The sequence below is a fragment of the Vicugna pacos genome, chromosome 27 (assembly GCF_048564905.1).
Source record: "Vicugna pacos chromosome 27, VicPac4, whole genome shotgun sequence".
In the NCBI taxonomy this organism is placed as follows: domain Eukaryota; kingdom Metazoa; phylum Chordata; class Mammalia; order Artiodactyla; family Camelidae; genus Vicugna; species Vicugna pacos.
The window spans coordinates 15332900-15355429 of NC_133013.1; the positions used below are offsets into that span (position 1 = coordinate 15332900).

The 22530-nt window shown below is 42.5% G+C and overlaps 1 protein-coding gene and 1 long non-coding RNA gene across 15 annotated transcripts in view; one reads left to right on the forward strand and one right to left on the reverse strand.

The window, feature by feature from the left end:
• AKAP13 (A-kinase anchoring protein 13) overlaps positions 1-22530 on the forward strand; it is a 292102-nt gene that overhangs the window by 249298 nt on the left and 20274 nt on the right. For 7 of the 11 annotated variants that reach the window (XM_072950728.1, XM_072950730.1, XM_015234379.3 and 4 more), the window contains 6 exons: positions 11653-11720; positions 13959-14025; positions 17431-17566; positions 19006-19118; positions 19710-19862; positions 20630-20880. In XM_072950728.1, the coding sequence (XP_072806829.1) occupies positions 11653-11720; positions 13959-14025; positions 17431-17566; positions 19006-19118; positions 19710-19862; positions 20630-20880 (788 nt within the window). The remainder of the gene's footprint in view (positions 1-11652; positions 11721-13958; positions 14026-17430; positions 17567-19005; positions 19119-19709; positions 19863-20629; positions 20881-22530) is intronic. The other 4 variants (XM_072950731.1, XM_072950733.1, XM_072950736.1 and 1 more) reach the window with 2 other exon arrangements.
• LOC140689706 (uncharacterized) lies at positions 5371-11308 on the reverse strand. Of its 4 annotated transcripts, XR_012064758.1 has the most exons (5): positions 10668-11308; positions 9954-10048; positions 9501-9612; positions 6926-7139; positions 5371-6147 (listed from the first exon to the last, which is right to left on the reverse strand). It is a non-coding gene; the product is annotated as an uncharacterized lncRNA (long non-coding RNA). The 4 variants fall into 4 exon arrangements; XR_012064755.1 differs by lacking the exon at positions 9954-10048 and having other exon boundaries at positions 10668-11304; XR_012064756.1 differs by lacking the exon at positions 9954-10048 and having other exon boundaries at positions 6926-7079; positions 10668-11301.

Below are 22530 nucleotides of genomic sequence, written 5' to 3' on the forward strand. Positions count from 1 at the left end.
GCATGAAATTGATATTTGAGGAACTTCATCAGTACAGCAGACTGAACACCTGCTTTCTGCTATGAAACATAATTTTTAATATATATTTTCAATAAAACGTACTTAAAAAAAAACCTAATATATAACTGAGCTTGCAGAGAAGAAAATCCCTGCAGGCACTCAGAATCAGAGCAGTACAGAGCACCCCCCTCAACTGGGGACAGGGTGTGTGGTCTCAGGGCACATAGTGCCATCTGGGACGGAGACCCCTGAAGAAAACCGAGAGCTTTAAAGACTAACAGCCATGCTGAATGGCCTGGAAAAATCCCACCCACTGGCCCTTCAGAAGCAGCAGAGAAAGTTGCCCTGTCCCCAGGACCCTATGGGAGAATTCTGCATCACATAAATCCAGGGTCCAAATTTACACCATCCATATCTCCTGGAACCCCGAGTTAAGTAAGGAAGCAAACCGCTATGAAGATGAGTTAGCGGATGCATAGACAAGAGAAGATGTTGAGAGTTACTAAAGGATTAAAATGAATAAACTCCCTAATGAAAGAACAGGACACAACAACCAAGGGGTAGATGTGAAAGATAAAACTTCAGGAGTGAGAGTAGTTCTTGAAGAATCTTCGTGGAGATTTTTCAAATATCTCAGTATTCTATATCATCAATGATTGTTCCGATTTATATTTGTATATAAAGGAAAAATGGCTTCCACTCTGTCATCTGCTTGTAAGGGGGCAGCTGGGTGAGTGTTCTAGGAAATTTTGATAACTTTAGACTGGATTTATTTTTTTGCATTTAACTCTCAATAAGTATGTATTTGAGTTTCTTATCTCAAATGAAGTTACTCAACAAAAATCAGTTTCCTGAACTCTTTCAAGGTGCCGTGGGATTCATTCAAAAGCAGTGCAACAAATGCTCCTTGAGCAGCTTTATATGCCAGTCACCTTTCTTTTACTCTTTTTCAATTGAATATATTTGACATATAACATTGTGTAAATTTAAGGTGTGCAACGCATTAATTTGGTACGTTTATGTATTGTAATCTGATTGCCATAGTAGCAATATTTAGCAACTCTGTCACATCACATAATTATCCTTTTTACTGGTTGGAATATATAATTAGAGGCACCTTTCTCAAGTTGCTTATTACACAGTGGCTTGTAAGAAGAGTTCTCAAGGTTAATCCTTGGTACTTACTCATTGCAGCATTATTCATAATGTGGAAAAATGTAAAGAAAATAATATCCAGTAATAAAATACAGTATAGTCATTAGATGGAATGTTAGGCCAATAGTGAAAAGAACAGGATAGATCAAAGGCCAGCAAACTTTTTTGTGAAGGAACTGATGGTGAGAATTGGGCTGTTAGGTCTCTGTGCTGGCTGTGCTAGTCCGCTCTTGTAGCACAAAAGCAGCTGGAGACAAGACAGAAAGTGAGCTGCGTTCCAGGGGACCTGTGTTTACAAAACAGATGTGGGCTGCCTTCGGCCCCCAGGCTATATGGTTGGCCACTGGGGTAGATCTGCAGGTACAAGCAGATCTCCAAGACATTTTGGTAACATGAAAGGCAATGAATAGAACTGTATGTATGATCCTAATTTATAGAAAAAGAGATAAATAAACAGTAGCTGTTTATGTAAATATATGAGAATATGTCAAAGGCTATACACCAAACTATGTACTTGAAGAGATCAGGAGAAGAGAGTTGGAAGGGGAGTAAGTTTTTATTTTTTACTTTTTGTGTTGTTTGAATTTTTTAAGATTAGACTTAAGTATTGGTTGTATGAGTAAAAAAAATGTAAACATTGGACCACTGATAGTTTCAAAGGCTTTTCGGGTTGTCATCTGCTCTCTGATGAAAGAGCAAAGTATACTGATAATTCAGGAACTTAATGGACCAAGAGCAGAATCATCTGTGGGAAACAGTCCGCTTGACAAAAGTTGCTATTAGCACCACCGTGAATAAGAAGCAGTGGGGTTGATTCTACCAGCCCCCAGTTCTGAGTTCTGTGATGTGACATATTATCAGAAGGTTTAGGGACCAAAGAGAAAGAAAATCTTTTTTGAAGACCCCAAAAATCATTTTCTTTATGCTCTAGAGAATCATAGGTCTATGCTTATAGTGAATAGATGACTCTTTCCATGATTAGCTCCAGATTAAACTTTTCAATTTAAATTCAGGCTGGAAAGAGTTACCTACTCTGCGTCAGTGTCTGGAACATCTTATTAGTGCTCCTGGTCTTTGTATATACATTATTTCTAGGTTAGAACAGTCGAGCTTTACCCTCCTTGGCTATATCGACTCTAAGTCTCCGCTAGACTACAGTGACTGAGAATTAAACCTGCAACTGGTATATGACTGACTTGTCAGATAGCAAAAATATCCACTATAATGTAGAACACACCTCTTTTAACCAGGCATCCTAAACCCATTTTTGGTTTTTTCATCCCATTAAACATACGTAGAAGTTCTCTTTTACTGGACTCCCTCCACAATGAAATACAGCGTGGGCACCTCAGACTGTTGAACTGCTGGTGCTGTCAGTACAGTGTGCGCTAGAATTCCCCCTGGAGATGATCTGGGTACCTCGTGGAAACCTCTATGGCCCAAGGATACCATAGCAACCCAAGGAGAATCACTTGTGTGGGGCCTGGTACTGATGAGGAAAAGCTAAGCGTAAGAGGCTTGAGACTTGTAGGCTTAAGTTCTCAACCACACCTCCATGTAGTAACTGAATAGTTTAATAAATAGGACAGTGGTCTTCAGAATATTTTTTGTGTAACTGGTGTTTTGGAAGTTCCATGGAATTTTGAATTTATGTATATTTTAAACTAATTTAAAATTTGCATTAAAATTACATATGCTCAAAACTATAACCACAATTTAACATCAAGATATTAACTGGCTGTCAACCTACCTACTTGTTTGGATTTTTCCTTGCATCTGTAGTTAACTGAAGAATAAAACGTTGCAAGACAAGTCATTTTTTAACATTTTTAAAATTGAGTTATAGTCATTTTACAATGTTGTGTCAAATTCCAGTGTAGAGCACAATTTTTCAGTTATACATGAACATACATACATTCATTGTCACATTCTCTTTCGCTGTGAGCCACACAAGTCATTTTTTTTAAACTGCTAATATTTGTTCCTACTTACCTGTGTAATTGGAGATGTTCTCTATATTATGTACATAAAATTAAATACAGACATAAGTTAGATGCTGAGGTAGGTATACGAATTGCAAGTATACTGTGCACCTGATTTCTCATTTTTTTGATTCATCAAAACAGCATCATTGTTTTTTGTTGACTTTACAAGTAAATGTTCAAATTATAACTCAAGAATCTATACTAAATACTTTACATATTTGATAGCACACAATATGACAGTATTTTATTTAAGGCTTTCTAAAGATAGAAAACCAGTAAAAATAGCAAGTTGGTTACTAGTTCCATGCTAACAATGTTTGTAATAAGTTAGGATAGCGGTTTTTTGGTTTATTTGGTAATTTTTAATATTAAGTCACCCAAGAAGTCTATTTCTTCTGGAAGCAAATTATTTCTTGGAGTCCAGTGTGTCATCACAAAAGTCTTTTCTGTTTGGAGAGTGAGTCTGGGGAGGAAGTACCGTCATGTCCTCTGCCAGCAGTTCTTTGATTTATGGAAATCACTTGATCTAACTAAAATGTCCCAGGTTATCTTAGTTCTGCCTGTTCAGCAAAACAAAGTAGAGTTAGTGTTTTTTGAAGTTTAAACTGAAAGCATCAGGCAGGAAAAAGGAACTGTGTGGTACGGCCTGCTTGTCACCCTAGTGTGGCACCTAAGGTTCAAAAACACATTTTTAATTTGCGTACCACCCCACCTCAGAAACCTAGGGGCGCCCTGTCCCGACTGTAGCTGTACAGTCATTTCCAGAGGTAGTGCTGGAACAGCTCGACATTTAGCGGTGTCATTAAGGATTGTATGTGACAGTGTGCGCTTGTAAAAAGAGGAGGAAAATAATCAAGGCTTGAGAGCAAAGGAGCAGCATGTAGTCATCTTCCCAGAGGAACCGAAGTAATGGGCTGCTCTTCTCCAGCTTCCAGCGCTTGCAGTGAACGTGTATGTGTATGAAGCCCCATCTGTCATCTTGGCAGGAAGTGGAAAATATGAGTAATCTGGGGACTCAGAATCTTTTTTCTCCTCCCTCCATCTCCTCTCGTGCTCAGGATCTTCCCAGGAGCCTCAGGAAATGCAGCATCCGTCCACCTCCTTTACCTCCCAGGAAACCCTCACGCTCTGAGCTTCTTCCCTTTTTTGGTTTAACGTAACCTTGTTTGCTGACCCTGGAGCCTCAGACCCCAAGTGGCTGCTCAGTTTTGACTCGTGGTTTAGAAAAATCAGCCACGTAGTTCATCAGGGGTGTGTGTTATGATGGCTGGTGTTGATTTCCACCTATCTTTCACATCTCTCTTGTCACTTTAATATGTCCTTCTGCATGCAAATATTGAGAGATTCAGCAGGATGGAACTTTTAAAACAAGTCAACATCTCTTGACTCCAGTGGAATACATCTGGGCTAGCCTGACATCATAGTGGTGGTAAAAACTGAGTCAGTTATGTGGACTTAAGTAGACACGGTCAAGATGACAGACGCTAGAAATACCAAGGAACAGAGGAGAGCCTCCCTGGAGTCCCTTTGCAGTCTACTACTGGAAGACAGACAAACGGTGAGAGCAAGAACTGAAGCCCCTTGTCAGGACTGCTTCAAAGTTATTTAATTTAGGAGAAACCTGGCAGGTCCCTCTCCCCCTCCCCAGCCAAAATTCTACTCTTACTTTAGGATTTCTTTGGTTTTAATGGAGAAAGGAGAAGTGCATCTTTCCAGTCCTTCATGCAGTTATGTAAAGCTTCCTTTGGATAATCAGCTGTTCTTTCCAGCTGCCGCAAATAACTTGGTCTTGCGAATGCTTGGTGGAGTCCTTCAGAGTAAGGAATCTGTTTATGTTTGGGGTTTTGACTCTTGCCAGTGGTTCTGTTTTGTTTGCTTTAAACAGATGTAAAATGATATTGAGATTATTGTTGATTTATTTTCTGTTGTGTTAGCAGCTTCTGAGTACTTTTGTGGTAGGTTGCTTCTCTTGGTTAAAAAAATAAACAAGTAGACCGGCTGCAATCGAAGTAGGAAACATAAGAGTTTAGAATGTGTGTGATGCTTGGATTTTGCTTTTAGATTTTATCCAGAAAGACAGCTCTCTAGACAGTTTTCTCACATTTAAAGTTCATTGCTTATATGAGATAGTAAAATACATACAACTGCTGAAAAGAAAAGAAGTTTGTTTAGGGAAAAGGAAGATAAAAGAAGAGCCTGAGCAATAAAATCAATTCTTAATCAAACAGAGCACTTTCATTTGGGTTTTTATTTGTTTGTTTACCAATGTTCCTATGAAAACTGCTGTTCGGTGAGCACTTCAGCTAAGGTGATTTGGCTCTTTTTTGTGGCTTTCCTCTTGTTCTGTACATCAGCACTGTGGTTATTACACCAGCCACCAAAGAACGTCCTACGTGCCTTGTGTATCTCACACTCCCCAGAGAAGTTACGGGAACAACTTGGGAGCACGTACTTCTAAATCGTTGGTGTTTAAATGTTTCTGGTTGGTTGTTGTTTGTTTTGTTTGAGTTTTCTTGGTGAGGATTGACATGCTGGGAGGAAGTTGCACCTTTCTGTCCTTAAAGGGAGTTTTCCAACATGTATCCTTAAGAAGGACCAGAGAATCTCCGCTTTAGCCGGCAGTCCTTGGGTGTTCATGCCGTTGTGTAATTTCGTTTCATTTTGGCCAGCCGCTCCTCCTATCCTTCTTTAAAGCTGATTTTCTTAAGCTGGTCTCTCTAATGGGTGGTTTCATTTTTCTGCTAAAGGAGAAGAGTGTATAGTAACTATATACTCAGTTCACCAAAGCTCTCTGGTGGGGTGGTAGTAGAGGTTTAAAAACAAAACGCAGCAACAGGTAGACGATAGTTCCCAGTCCTGTGGCTTTTCCTTCATATTCTTCTGTTTGATGCCTCCTTATAGCAAGAAAAGAAGTTGAAGGCTGGGCTGTTTGCTTTTAAGTTCAGAGGAGTCTGATTAGGGTCGGCTCTGTTCCCATAAACCACGGTGCCAAGACCTTTCTGAAGAACTTTGAAAAATGAAAGCATGTTGCTTACTGCTATTAAGTCTTTTTGAAAAATCAGTAAATAAAAGGCCAAATAATTCTTTGATCTCCCTAACAGCATGGTATGGTTTGTGGCAGAGAATTTGAAAATGTATGAGATTTGTCTCCGATTCTTGTGTTCTTAAGAATGTCTGTTTTCCAAAACAGAGGTTTTAACCTCATGACTTCGGCTGATGTCAGTGGGGCCAAAGTTTCTAAATCACCCATGGACACCACTAAAACCATCCTTGTGAACTGAGTCCAGGACAACTTGGTAACAAGTTGAGTGTTTTTCAAGTAGGTGTTTAAGTGTGTTAAGCAGATGTCCATGTAAACTATTTTATCTCTTAAGATTTGTGCCCATATTATAGAGTACATTAAAATTTCAGCTGGGTTGTGGATCTGGGGACTTGTCTCAGTTAATTTAAAAAGTGTTATTTGTGTAGGAAGTTGTTGGCTAGAAGTACATTTAAGTATTTCTGCCTTTGTGATTCATCAGTTGGAGTTGCCTTTTAAGTCTCAAACACTGACTTGAGAACTAAGCCTGTTTAAAAGAGGTGGCACCACTCCCTCAAAAATTGCCATCACTTGGAGGGAGAGTATATTTCAGTGGTAGAGCACATGCTTAGCATGCACGAGGTCCTGGGTTCAATCCCCAGTACCTCCATTTAAAAAATAATAGTACGTAAATAAATAAACAACCCCCTCCCAAAACAAACCCCCCAAAAAACAAAAATTATAAAAATTTTGAAATTGCTGTTACTTAATTCTATGTATGGTGATGGAACTGGTGGGGAGGAAAGGAACAGGAAGACTGCAACTTTGAAATAAGCTCTGTCCACAGTATGCTGGATGGTCACGTCTGTAGATCAGGATCAGTGGCAAGTTCTCCAGCAACTCCTCCGCCTCCTGGGTTGCTAATTGATGCCCAAAACACCAATTTTCATCACAACGAAAGAGAAAATGCTCTTTCGTAACTGAAAGACAATAAAATCTAACTGAAAAGTGTTTTAAATTGATCAAAATGTGATTAAATCTTTTTTTTTTAAAGAATAAGGAAATTCAAGGAACTTCGAAGGAATTAGAATTTGGGTTTAAAAAAAGAGCATACTAATACAGAGTAGTACATGGATAACATTGCCAACACCTCGGTACCCATTAGTCAAAAAAAAAAAAAAGTGACATATTGTCAGACTGCTTTAGATTATTTTTTAGTTTCAAAGAAATAAACCATGACAACTAAGGCTGAATTCCTGTTTCCCTGCCTAATCCCATTTCTTTTCCTTCCTCCCCAAGGACTACCACTATCATGAATTCAGTGTATACATAGCCTGTGTTTTATAACTATCTCATACACAAACAATAGCAAAAACTTTTTTTGTTGTTTTTAGTTTTCATAAGTGGTACCATACAGTGTATCTCATTCTGTAATTTGCTTTATTCTCCTCAACATCATATTTGGGGAATCAAGGCAGGATATTGAAGATGGATCTAGATTATTGACTTCTAACTCTTAGATGGTATTTCATTTTATGAATACATCAAATCTGTACCTCTGCTAAGTAATTTGGGTGATTTCCAGTTTCTGTCTGTAAAGAGTGCTACAGAGAACATCTTTATGAACTTGTGTGTGTTACCAAGCTGTATATTCATGAAGTGAGCACACTTGCAACTTTACTAGATGTTGCCAAATTACTCTCCAAAGTGGATGTATCAATTTCTAGATCCATCACCAGGTGATGAAAGTTCCTGCATCACCATATCCTCACCAATACCTAGAACTGGCAGACTCTTATTTTGGCCAATCTGGTTGGATATGAAATGATGTTTCTTTATTGTTTTAGTTTGCATTTCTCTAATTTCTAGAGAGGTTGAGCACCATTTTGTTCTTTTGTGAATTGCCTGTTTGTAATCTTTTACTGTTTTTTTCTGTTGAGTTTTTTTATCTTTTTCTTACTGATTTATGAGATGTCTAAACAGTTTTAAGATAGTGTTATTGGGTGTGGCACTACATTTACTACCACTTTGAAATGTGTGGTTTTCTTTGTCCGTGATATGAATCCATTGGTTTTCTTCATATGCTTATCACCCATGTTTTAAAGTATATTTTGTTTAAGTAAAGTGGCATGAACGGAAGGTTCTCCTAAAGGTAACTAGGCAAGACTCAGAGAGGGTAAGGAGGAATAGGACTAAAGAGGGTGTGTGTGAAAGACAAGGAGGAAAAAGGTGGGGAGGGGAGCTGAGAAGCCTGTGCATAAGAGGTAACGGATCGCCTAGGCCCCGGAGCAAGACAGCTTCGCAGTCCGGGGCATCTATGTAGCAGGGGAAGGGAGACTTGTACCCTGAGTAAGGACGGAGGTGCCAGTGGGGGAACACATTCTGTCTTGCTGGAAAACGACTGTAGACATTTGCCTCAACTACTTTGTTATGCTTGTTACTGTGGGTCCAGCAGCTTGGAGCTCACCTGCCCACCCTACCCCCCACTTCAGACATTTAGTGCTTACTATGGGCTGGAGGCTGAGAGTAGGGATATAAAACTTAAAAAGGCAAAGTTAGACTCCCTCCAGGAGTTTTCTGTCCAGGAGAGGAGTGTGGCCTTTACAGTACAGCCATGATGCAGGTGTGGTATACCATGGAACACCAGGAGCACAGAGGTGGCGAGTCTGGTCTTCCCCGGGAGAGTCAGGGAAGACCTCACAGAGTGGAGTCCTGCCAGCCTAGTCAGGGAAGGAAAATGGAGAAAGGGGCACAAGTGCAGGAAACAGTTTGTTCAGAGCTCAGACGAGACTGAATACGGCAAGGGGCTGGAAATGTACACAGCACATGATGCGCTAAGTCACGCTAAGTAAGACATTTGGGTTTTATCCTAGAGGTGATGGGGAGCTGGAGGCAAAAAGTTTTTGAATACAATCATTAAAGACAAATGATCCAGCCTCTGACCCTTTCAAGAAGACCATTGGCTAGTGGGGTTTAAAGTCTTCAGCCAGCGTTCACCAGAGTCTAGGTCCTGGAATATGAGCTGCATTGCCTCATGTGGAGAAGGACAGAACAGCATTGACATCTCAGGACTTACGTGGATTTCTATTTGCGATTCTACTTGTTTCTGAGTAGTAAGATGATTTCTTCATCAAAATTTATCCTTATTTTCAAGTAGCAGAGAACTAGAGAAATGAATGAGGGCTAGCGGTTTCCGGTTCTTAAGAAAAATATCCTCAAAATGTTTCCTTTTGTTGATTGGAATGAGTCAGTTCTCAGGGGTCATTTTCTTCAGAGGCCTCCTTGTGCCCAGAAAGGGACGTTGCTGAGAAGCTCTGGCATTAACATTCAGTGATACGTACCTGCTTAGTAACTGCTGACTCCTAGAGCAGCTTCGCGACTTACATGCAAAGATCACATGCAGTAGAAGGTACAAGTTGCACAGCACCCAGACGGCTCCCTTGCAGCCTCCTCCTGGAGAAGAAAACAGTGGAAGCTGGAATAGAGCTGTCACTGCGATAAAACCTCCCAGGTTTTCCCCTCTTGTCGATTCTCCGAGTGAGCCTTTCCCAGGACAATCTCTCCTCCTGCTGCCATTGGTAAATGAATTTGGATGTCTCTTCTGGTTTATTAACATCAGAAAAATGGCCAGACAGTGAATTTCACATGGGGTGGAGCTTCACGAGGTTAGCGAGACAGGAAGCTTGATACTCCCAGGGATAAAGGGCCCAGAGTGAAGCTTCACCCCAGCCTGTTCCAGACTGGTTCCCGCTCTGGGCCATCCCGGTGGCAGAAGTAGGGTTGCTCCTGATTACCTGTTTGATGGTGGTAGCTTCAGCCAGGATTCCTCCAGTTGGAGCTGTTGGTTACTGAGCCCTTCCCTGACCAGGCCTGGAAGGATGGGTCTGCCCTAGTGATAATTCGGATGGCTAAGGCATTGAAGGCTCTTGCAACAGAAACCTTATAGAACAATCCAGTGGATTTAATCTCTTTAACAGAAGTAGCATAAGGAGTCTTACAGAATCACAGAGAAGAGGAACGTGGGGGAAAGTGTGGTCCTTCCTTCCTTTTATAGATGAGAAAACTTCAGCCTGCAGAGAAGGGCCTTGCACTAGGGTCACATGAACTGAGTGGTAGAGCCAGGACTCAGATCACCTTGAGCGTGGGAGCTGTTCCTCTGTACTCCTTGTTGTGTTGGTCATTTGATATTTGACTGTAATCGAGGTGGTGTCAGGGCACTTGGCTTTTGGACAAGACAGACATAAGGTCTAAAACAGACATCTGAATAGGTGGCATGAGCCAGGCACTGCGCTCGAGAGACGTAACTGAAGGTTCAGCAGTAGATGAAGGAGGTGGAGGAGAAAACCATCAGATTATCACAGCACATTGCGATTGGTGGCATTAGGTAAGAGACCTGTGACCCAAGTAGGCAGTGAGGAAGGAATAGGGGAAAGTCTTTGGGGCCTGGGATTCTGGCCGTCTCCATACTGGTATCCCTCCCACCCCCTCCCCTCAGAGCCCATACGTACGAGCCCGTGATGAGTGGGTTCCCACGGGCAGGACCTGTGAGACTTCCTGAATCAGTGTGTGAAACACTGCCTCGTGGATGGTATCTGGCTGATTTTCTCAGGAAGCCTTTCCCTGGGGAGGCTCTCGTCATTGGGCGTCCCCACAGACAGATCCTTTGTTTGTCTCTGCTTCACTTCTGGCCTCCTGGCACAGTTCTGTTTTATGACTTCATAGCAGCAGTACAAGCTGATGGTGACCCTTCTGAGGCCCAGGGGCTGGGTTGCTACATCAGTGGCCCCTGTAGGCCAAGGAATGAGAAATGAGAGTTGGGATAAAACCGTGTCCTTGGCAGACTGTGGTCTCTGCTTCATCTTTCGGGAAGCCTCCCACTTTCTCTTGAGTCAGGGCTCCTGGAGGTGCTTTGGGGTAGTTCTCATGACCTTTCGTCTGCAATCTTGACTCAGGGCGGGTTGCAGAAAGCTCAGGGCAGCTAGGATCCCAAGTGGAAGGACATAAAACAAGTTTTCAGACTCAAACTCCACCTTTGACAGTCATGCAAATTTCACAGCCCTTGTTAAGGGGCTGCATGTATGTTACTTGTGAGTGTTACTGCTCTATGTATATGTAAATGTCTACATACATTATATACATACATACTATTTGTGGCTTAGTCTTACATACTGACTGCGGTCAATATGTACTTTTTAGTTTTCATAGCCTCTCTTACTTTTACTTTTTTTTAGTAGCCTCTCAGCTTCCTGCCCAAGAAGTTCCAAGTTTCTAGTTTTTGCTGGTCAGAAATCACATCTGCTCTTCTCCCTCCTCCTCCCAATGACACCAAGTGCCTGCTTCCTAGAAGAGGGCTGCGACTTGTAATTTAAGCTAGAGGCACATTCTGATGTGTGTGTGACTTCACGTGGAAATCCGTAGGTCGCTATGACAGCGGAGAATCTCGAGGATCTATTTGCTGTATTAATGTCACCTTGGGTTTTGCATTTTTTTTAGATTGCAGTGCTCTGGTCCACAAAGGCTGTAGAGAAAGTCTGGCCTCCTGTGCAAAGGTCAAAATGAAGGTAAGACATTTCTGGCTAAACCAATAAAATCCACAGATTTGGGAGACTTAAGGTTGAAGGGGTTTGTTTAAATCATTTGGTACCAACTTTGAGACCAAAATAACCAAAAATGATTCTCTCTTTTTTGGAGGAAAGAAAAGATTCTTATTTCACTTTTTTTTTTTTAAGTTTCTTTTTTTTAACGGCTTTTTTAAAAATTGAAGTATAGTCAGTTTACAGTATTGTGTCAATTTCTGGTGTACAGCATAATGTTTCAGTCATGCATGTACAAACATATATTCCTTTTCATATTCTTTTTCATTGTAGGTTACTACAAGATATTGAATATAGTTCCCTGTGCTATACAGTAGAAACTTGTTGTTTATCTATTTGGTATATAGTAATTAGTATCTGCAAATCTTGAACTCCCAAAGAAATGATTTTCTCTTAAGTGATCAGTTCTCTTCTTAATTAACATACGAGGGGTTTGTGGCTTTGGGAAGATAAAATGCTCTCAGAACTTCTCCATGTTAGATACACATTTCTCTGTGATTCTAATCCCTCTGTGTCCTTGTTAAAGTGGTTTTCTTCTTAACTGTGTCCACAGACCTACTGTGTTCTGCACACACCAGGCTTCCTCCTTCAGGATGGTGGGGACAACGGGTGGGCGTCAGGGCTCTGACGTGCCCATGGGCTGGGGAATGTCAGGGTCAAACGCAGCCTGTCTGGCAGCACTTTTCTCCACAGGTTCGTCTGGGTGACTCTGATCACATGACAAGAGTAGGAAGTTAGTGGGCTCTGAGAATGGACGCTGGGTGGTAATAACCAGACACATCTATCTAGCAGATTCTGGGTGGGGTAAGGCCCAGGGATTTGCCTGTCTAGGAAGCTCTCAGGTGATGCTGATGCTGCTGGTCCCAGGGCCGTCCTTTGAGAAGCCCTGAGCTAGTGTAAAGACCGCCGACTTCTGCACCCCGCCTGGGTCATATTCAGCCCATGGACGTAAATTTTGTTTGGTTCACGGAGTTTTGGGGGGGGGGTTAATATATTTATTGAAAAATTATACTTCATAGCAATTTGGACTTCTGATTTGTCCTGAAAAAAATGGAGACTCTGACAGCCCTGGTATTTCCTCTTACCCAGCAGACCCAGTCCCCACCTTGCTCTTTTTTTTTTTTTCGTAGTACTTATCACCTTCTCAGGATCTGTTTAACAGTCTGTGTTTATTTATTGCATTTCATTTTTATGATCTTCACCTCTCCTCCCCCCACCGCTAGAATATAAGCACCAAACTTGCCAGGCAGTCTGAAGTCAGGAGTGTGTGACCCATTGGTGGAGCACATAGAACGGTGTCTGGCTCGTAGGTCCTTCCTTAACTGTTGAGAGATGGATGGCAAGTGATAGTCAGCAGCTGCCTCCTCAGACGAGAGGGTTGCCACTTCCCATCACTGCCATGCATTACCTGCCTGGCCCCGTAGGCATCTGAGTCTGTGATCTCTGATAAGGTGATGTTACTATGAATGTGCTAGAGAGGATGGAGATGACGGGGATGTAGCGTATCCCGCGTCAGAGGCTGTAACGGAAAAGGAGGAGCTCCATTTTACACTTGATCTTAGCCAAAAGGCCGAGAAGCGATTCCATTTTAAATTACTCTGTTTCCCCTAGGACTTGTTGTTTCAGTCTGTAATTTCTCACAGGAGTGTTTCTGTTCCATTCTATAACAGAAGTCTTGCAGTGAGCACTCTACCTAAGATTTATTTAACACCTTATAAACACTACTCACTGGAGAAATAGAAATGAAAAGGGCTCTTAAGGAACCAGTGTTCTGGTGGGGAAGATGGATGAGTAGACGATGACCATAAGTGGGGAAAAAACTAGGTGGGGGGTCTGCGAAGGATTTGGGGGAGGGGGTGCCAGTCACTGCCTTGGGTGAGGAGAAGAAAGATGCTAATGGATGGCTTTACCAAGGAGGTAACACTCAAGTGACCTTGAAATAGAAGGATGCCATGCCTGTGCGGGTGAGGAGAGCACTCCAGGCAGAACAGAAGAAACAGCGTTTGCAGAGTCAGAGTGCTTGGCAGGCTCAGAGGAGAGCTGGTGGTCCCCTACCATGGCTGGGATGAGGATGCCGAGGACCACCGGCAAAGAACAGCAGGGGGGTAGGAGCAGCTGATCTTTTCCTACTCTCAGCCTCGAGAAAGTTGACGGAAGATAAATTGTAAATGCAGTCTTCATGTATTTATTTTCTTTTACTTTCAGCAGCCCAAAGGGAGCCTTCAGGCACATGACACTTCATCACTTCCCACGGTCATTATGAGAAACAAGTGTAAGTAGCTCAGCCCACCTCTCATAACTCCTTTTTGACTCTGGTTCAGGACTGAAACGCACTTTTGTGATACTCATTCGTTAAGATTTGAATACCTATTTTGTGACAAGTTAGAGAAGGTTGCAGGTACATTGACCAGAAGCTTGATCATCAAACCATCTTAGAAGGTTCTAGAATAGTGTGTGTGTTAGCTTAAAAGGCAGTGCCTCAGCCCCGTGTGTTTAAGCGAGTGTCCCCTGTGCATTTCGAAATTCCTCTTCCATCAGTTGACAATTAAACCTGCTTTTTAGTGCCTTCAGAGTTGCGTCAAATAAGACATTGCTTATTAAACTTCTTGATAAACTATTATGTAAATAGTTCTTTTTTTACCCCCAAGGGCTTCAAGTGGTTCACAGAATTAAGTAAATCACACTGTCTCATTCACGTCAAACTGCCTCTACCAGTCTGTGCAAGGCTCCACTTTGAGAAGGGGAAAATATTAAGCAAAACAATTCTTCATTCCCTATCTCACTCTTTTCCCCTCTTTAGCACCCACTGTAGTATATTCGGTGTAAATTTTTTTCTAATCTGCCATGTCTTTAGACATAGTATACCTCTGAAATATCTCTTACTGTTTTGTGTGTTGAATGTAAATTAGGTGATATGACTTTAGCTTATCCATTCTGCTGCTGCTTTTTCACTCAACATCATTTTGAGATCTGCACGTTATTGTATGTAAGCTATCGTTTCAGATTGCTGCGTGGTATTCTTTCATAAACATATACCACATTTTAATTATCAGTTCCCCCAAAGACGGGTATTTGAGTTGTTTCCAGCTACTGCCATAAATAATGCAGTAATGAACATCACCTTAATTAGCTCTTCGGGAACCTGTGTGAGACTTACCCCGAGGCAGTGTTTTTCAAAGTGTAGTTCCTGGATCAGTTAGAAGTGCAAATTCCTGGGCCCTACCCAGACCTACTCCATCAGAAATTCCAGAGGTAGAGCCCAAGGATCTGTGTTTTAATAGACCCTCCAGGGGATGGTGCGGCCCACACTCCAGCGTGAGCACCACTCCTCCCTGCCTGTCGGCCCTGCGTGCCTCCAGCGGCTCCATCAGGAGCGGCCATGCAGTCCGCACTGCCCCGGAGGGTGTGCAGTCCCTTTAAACAGAAGTCCACCTATCACCAGTCCTTGCATAGAGACTGGAAGAAAAGTTTTACCAGACTGTCACCCGCTTGAAGCCCATTGTAACACCTTTTACAAGTGCAGTCTTCCATAAAATTTTTTGTCTGTGACATTACTCCTTGTTTCAGAAACCTGTTTCCTTTCAAATCAGATAAAATAACATCCTTCCAAAAAAAATACTGTTGCATTATCTCTGACCCCCATGTGTTTTCTTATTCTTATTTCATCCCACTGAGCCAGCACAGTGGGAAGAGCACAGATTGTGGATTCAAGTTATGGGTTTGAGTCCCAGCCCCCCACATAACAGCTGGGTATCCCTGGACATGTACTAAATCGCCCTGTACCTCGTCTCCCTCCTCTCTGAGAGGGTGATAATATATATCAGCAGGTGGTACCACGTTTAAATGAGATGCTACCTAGGAAGTACATAGGAGTAGGCCTCCTACATCCGCCAGCCCCGCCATCACAAATATATAAGGATGCTGAGGCCCAGAGATACTAAGCAGCTTACCTGAGTGGAGTGGATTGGTTTCAAACAAGGGAAACCTGTTATTTTCACCCCCCACCACCATGTGCTGCTTTTTAGACACAAGTTGTTCTTTATAATTTCCAGGGCTCTACATTGCATCACTCTGTTCTGCTTCTCCAGCAGTTTCACTGATCCCTTATATGTATCTCCCCTGCTTCCTCCTCTTGTTGCCTCCCTTCCATACGAGCACTGCGAGTATTTCTGCCTTCCTTCCTACACTCCTGCTCTTTCCCTTATGACCTACCCACTGCCTTCTTGTTCTTCAAGAACCAGAGTTTCTTCCTCCACCAGATTTTCTCTGCTCACTGACCTCCCTTCTGACACACTGAGGGTGTGCTCCAGGCTCTTGGATGTTTACGCATCTTCTCTTTCCTACCAGTTGCCCTTCTTCTCTGTTGTGGGGCAGGGCCTGTGTCTCGTGCTTCCTGCAGGGAGGGTCTGGTCGTGTTGTGCTATGGCATGTTTCTGGTGCTTATTATATCAACATCTTCTAAATAGAATTTAAATTGGAAATTATTGTTTTGATGAATTTTATCAAGTCAGAAGCATCCTGAAATACTGTGCAGTCATAACAGCTGCCCCAGTTGTGTTTCCTTCAGTTCCTGACGTGCCTGAGGATGAGCAGATAATGCAGCTCATGTCTGGGACAGGAGCTCAGTTCCCAAGGAAGAATAATTTGTTACCCAGATGCCAGTGTGACTACTTTAGCATAAAAGTAGAGCTCCAGTTCCCTCTTTGGTCACATTCAAGAGAGAGACACAGTCTGAGGACAAGTTAGCTATGTGATGTTTAACAGGTGTTGCATTTTCCTCGTCTGTAAATTAAAGGAATTGGCCAAAATCTGTGCTCTCAGACACTGTGCAGAAGGATCACTTGGGGAGCTGGTAAAATCAGTGTGGACTCCCAGGTCCCGCCCCCAGAGGACAGGGAGGGCTGGGGACTGGCACATCCAGCAAGCCCTGCAGATGACCTTGGTAGGTTCTCCCAAAGAGCGCTGGCTGCAGTGATTTCTGAGGTTCCTTTTGTCCTTAAAATTCTTTCAACTTTATTTTCTCTTATTTTGAATTAGTTTACATTTTTAAATCTGTGGTGCTTTCTCATTGCCTGATTTCCATGACACCCCACAGGGGACCACTTTTCTTAGTTTTGTATTTATCTTCTTCAAGTTTCTTTAATAAAACAAATATTAATTTGAATTAATTTATTTGTTTTAAATATGGAAAATAGTCTGATGTTCACTTTGTTCTGCACCTTGATTCCGCACCCCCCCCAAATATATTATCCTGCAGATCTGTGTCAGTTCAGGGAGAGCGTCCTCATTTTTCTTCAAAGCTTCGTAGTGCCCAGGTATAGGGTGTACCATGATTTAGTAATTGATCTTCTTTTGATACTCAGTTTGTGTCATTTTCAGTCTTCTGCTTTTACCAGACTTAGCACTGAATAACTTTGCACTACGTCATTTCAAACAAACAAGTGTGTCTTGTAGAATAAACATATCCTACAGTGGAGTTGCTAGATCAAAAGGTACAGGCATTTACAGTCTCAATAGCTGTTGCCAGACTGCCCCCCAGGGAGTCTTTGTGCCCATTTGTGCAGCCAGGGTAAATCTCTTTGAAAGCAGTTAGCTTCCGTTTGGCGGCTCTCAGGTGAATCAGGGCCATAGGATGTGGACAGGTGACACAGCAGTTGGCATCCTCTCTTCCTTCCAGCCTCCCAGCCCAAGGAGCGTCCTCGGTCTGCAGTCCTCCTAGCTGATGAGACCTCTGCCGCCCCCATGTTTGCTAATCGACGGTCCCAGCAGAGTGTCTCGCTCTCCAAAAGCGTCTCCATACAGAACATTGCTGGGTAAGTGGGGACATAAAAATCGCCCAGGCGACAGAAGCATAATAATTTAACAAAAAGATTCTTGGAGGAAAAGCGTATAACCTGACGGACTGGCGCACAGCCAGGTTATCCGCGCGCGGGGAGCCGGACGAGGACCATGTTCTCCTGCAGCCTCAGGATTGCCCCCTGTAACAGGATCCCTCCCAAACCCCATTCTCAGGCCGGTTCTTCTCCGCTTCTGTACATGATCAGCCCTGCTTGTGAAGAACCTGCATCCTAAGAGGAGTATTTTTAGATCCAGATAAGAAGTAGAAATAGGAAGAAAAAAAAAAGATGATTTAATTCTGAATTTTGGATTGCAGCCAGCCACTCATGTTTTCAGATGTCACACTTCACTGCTGGTCAGAGGAACCTGGAGGGTGGGAGGTTTTTTGGGGGTTTTTTTTGGTTTTGGTCCCCCCCCCACCCCACTCTTTTCCATTCTTGCCTCTTGACTCTTAAGTCACGGGAGTGAGTAGCGAGTCAGTCATTACAGTGGCTCCCGGTCACTCATCTGCACTGAGTTCCTTCTGTGGCCCCTACAGAAAGCTGCTATGGCCCCTGACTGTTCAGGCCTCGGCTGTCTGCGGTGAGCACAGGGGTGATTATGATGTTGCTGGCTGTTGAGTAAGATGCTTGCTTTCCCATCAAGTAAAGAAGTCATCTCAAATGTAGGACTCAAAACATCTCTTGCAGCTCTCTTAACCTAGCCTGGAGGAAAATTCCCAACTGAAGGATGCAGATCTCCTTTCGTCCGTATTTCCTAACTTCTGTGCTGGCTAATGTTTCCTCCCCCTTTAAAACAAAATTTTTTTTCAGGTATTTTTATATTCTTTTGTCTTTGTATTGTAATTACCCAAAGGCCTTCTTTTCAGAGTTGTTAATAAAATCTTTTAGTATTATGCCTTTGAAAGTTGGCCTTTAAATAAAATTTATTTTCAGATGACTCTGGCTCACTCACTGTGTTGTACCACGAATAGTTATTGGTGCCCACTGTGCTAGTTGGTGAGTTGGGGTTGAGAAAGTCCAAAGAAGACAGTCTAATATAAGTGCTTGGTTTATAATTATGTAGGCAACATGGGGGGAAAGTGTGGTGGTTAGACATGAATTTCAAACAGAGAAATCTCTTATATAATTCTTCCAAGGTCTGAAGGAAGAGCTTTCTCCTTGCTGCCTATCATTAAAAAACAAAACAAAGCCCAAGGCCCAGAAAGTTCACATTTGCAATGATGCTAAATGCCTCCAAGCCTCCTTAATGGTTCGTGTTGCACGTTACTGGGTTCCTGACATGAGGAATTTGTCTTCAGTCATTGTAGCGCTTACAGCCTGCTGTCACAGTATAGTTTTTCAGATCCTCACTTAAGTCCGCAAACCATGGCTTATCAGAATGCGTTTGACTGTGTGTTTCTTTTGGTCCCCAGAGTTGGCAATGATGAGAACATATCAAACACCTGGAAATTCCTGTCTCATTCAACAGACTCACTAAATAAAATCAGCAAGGTCAATGAGTCAACAGAGTCCCTCACTGATGAAGGTAAGAGGAAGTTACAGCCTGTATTGCACGCAGCTGTACAGACTCCGTGCCCGTACCATTGCCCAGAATGCAAGTGCTGATGGCATAATGGTTCCTGCCTCTTCCTTACCCGTGTGAAGATTCTCTAAACTGTCTGTAAAGCTTCAAATGCTTTATAATGAGCTGGTGATCACACTTGCCCAGTTGTTAGATAGATGTCCACTGAAGGATGCTATTGATTTTAATGTGGTCACACTCCAGTACAAAGGCTCTTTCTTCCCCTAGCCTTCTATGAACGTTCAGTTTCCAGCTCTCTGGCGCAGTTGTAAGCCTATTCTCTTAAACAGATAGAGTCACCAGGACTCTTACTGCTTCACATAGGAATCATGTCTTAACCACGTTTTATTTACGTGACATTTATCATCCTTAACCAAAGTCTTGAAGATAGAGTATGTCACTCCTGAACAGAAAATTAACTTCTTAGTGAAATATGCATTCTGTGAACATCCCCCATATGAGTACTCTCGTGAAACTATCACCCTGAGGAACGTCCAGTGTAGTTTTAGAGATCACAGGTGCAAGATTCTGATATTGATTTTTTGGTATTTTGAGGAGTAGGTACAGACATGAATGAAGGACAGCTAATGGGAGACTTGGAGATTGAGTCCAAACAGCTGGAGGCAGAGTCCTGGAGTCAAATAGTGGACAGCAAGTTTCTGAAACAGCAAAAGAAAGACGTGGTCAAACGGCAAGAAGTGATTTATGGTGAGACTGCTCATTTGCTCTGTTAATATTTGATTTGCTTATCTGGCATTATTTATCAGGTGGTTTATTGGGTTGTGGAAAGTCAATTTTCAAGTATGTAGCATCTCAAAGATTTTCTTCAAAAACTTTGAGGAGAGAGGAGGATATAGGTCAGTGGTAGAGTGCATGCTTAGGTCCTGGGTTCAGTCCCCAGTACCGCCATTAAATAAATAAAAATAAATAATAATATTTAAATAAAAAACAAATAAACCAAACCTCCACCCCCCTAAAAAAAACACACTTTGAGGTATAGACATGATCTTATTTCTGTCCTTTTCTCTCTCTTCGAAATTGTTTCCTTTAGTTTTATTGCACGTTGCATTTAATCCAAGTGCTTATCTATGCAGCAGTCCTGGAAGGAGCTCCCTAGTGTCAGTGCAGTTTAACTCCCCAGCTACCCTAGAAACTAGACTAAACACAAGTCTTTTCTGGGATATGGGAACACAGTAAATTATGAAAGGTTTGGAATCCAGTGAAGACCACTCTGGAAACCGCCATTTAAGTGTGATGGAATCCAGTGTGCCTGTCAGCAAATAGCGTGAGGTCGGGTGAAAAATAGAGGAATAAGATGAAAACAGGTCAGGGAAAAGATGGCTGCTGACCCAGTTTTAAAGTTTAAACTGGGCTCTAAATATCCTTAACACAAAAGTTGGGCTCCTAACAGCAGCAGACATGTGAGAACCCTCCAGGAGAGCATTCCTGACCGTTAGGCTTTGCCCCTGCTCCAGAGCTGATGCAGACGGAGTTCCACCACCTCCGCACGCTCAAGATCATGAGTGACGTGTACAGCCGGGGCATGATGACGGACCTGCTCTTTGAGCAGCAGATGGTGGAGAAGCTGTTCCCCTGCTTGGATGAGCTGATCAGTATCCACAGCCAGTTCTTTCAGAGGATCCTGGAGCGGAAGAAGGACTCTCTGGTGGACAAAAGCGAAAAGAACTTTCTCATCAAGAGGATTGGAGATGTGCTTGTTCATCAGGTGAGCAACGGAAGGGTCTCTTCTCACACACACACCTGGGGAAAGCGGAGCTTTGGGGCCCCTGAGCCGTGGCTCTGCCGTTTGTTCTCTGTAAGCTCAGGCAAGTAGTTCAGTCTCTCCAATCCTCCGTTTCCTTTTCTGTAGATGAGGACAGTAGACTTTCTTTTTTAATGCTGTAAATGTAAAAGTTAAAAAGAACATATATGTAATAGACTTTAATTTTTAATGATGTTTTTAAAAATTAAAAGAAACACATACACGAAGTACCTCGCATATATGGTAGACACTCAGTAGAAGTCAGGTTTTCTTTCTCAGAGCCTGTGCCACCATCAGAGGTAGTGTAGTTTAAGAGATCAAAAAATACTTGTTGAAAGTCTCAACTTCTTCTTATGCATCAAATCAAAAGGAATTCATTTATCTAAAAACCACCTGAGCCTAAGAAGTTGACAGGAAATCATCTATAAAATAATTCATAAAATATCTCTTGCTAATGTTTCCATCAAAGTGTGTTATGGTTTCAATCCTACATCAGAAAAAATTTGGCTAAAAATTATTTTGATACTTTCAGATGTATATGTCATAGGCAGTTTTTAATGTTTCTTTTTAAAGTATTCTTTTTGGAAAAAAAAATTTTTTTTTTTTTTGCTAGTATAACCTTAGCAGGCAGAGGGGCATAACCTCACATCTGACTACGTCCTTTTCACCAGCAAAGCTCTGCCTCATTGTAGAAGCAGAGACTTACGTGCTGGAATGTTTGCCTGAGAATTGGAAATTCTGCCCTCCCCTTGTATTCATGAGCCTGTGCCCCTCAAGTGTCTACTGGGCATTTACTCTACCATGTGGAACCACAAAGGTACATGTAGTTTAGACTACTCAGCCCTGTGGAACTCACGTTCTAGGAGTGAAAATAGGTGTGTTACGAAATAAATGCAGATGCATTATAAATCAATAAAAAATGTTAAAAAAAAAAGTAAAAAAAAATGCAAATGCAGTCTGGTGGACACTTTCACACTGACAAGGCCTCAGAGTGGGAGCGGCCAGCTCTCCAAGTGAGAACCCTCCCTGCCCAAACGTCCCCTCTCCTGCCCTTTTCCGTGTCTCTCCCTCTGCCCGTCTGCCCTCAGACCTGCACAGGTGCCTCATCTAGCCTTGACTTGTGCTGTTTGTAGCCCCTTGTGTTTGTGCACGTGCTCTAGTAAGACCCTGACAGTAGGATTCATGTCTTAGCCCCATGGTGTCCATTTGTTGGTTCTTAGTGTCCAAGCTCAAATCATCCTTATAGGGCACGTGTGATGGCAGCAGATCACTTTAAGTCTCTCTGCCTCAGCTCCTCCTGCGACAGAGGGGGAGAGCAAAGGCTACACTGAACGTTTTCCAAGTTCTCTAGTAAGGATCAATTTGTGTTGCCTCCAGACATTGTTAGTACAGTGGAAATCTACACCTAGCATGTGTCATAGGGCCCATGTACAGAAACTCTCAGGTATACCCCAAAGTGAACATATCTTCAGATAAACCATTGAGATGACACATACTTGGGAGTGATTTAAGGGTCACAGAGAATTGTTAGGACTGCTGACCCAAGGTAAGGAGGATAAACGTATCCCCAGGTAATGAGAGCTGGTTCTAATGTCTAATCATGAGGAACTTGTA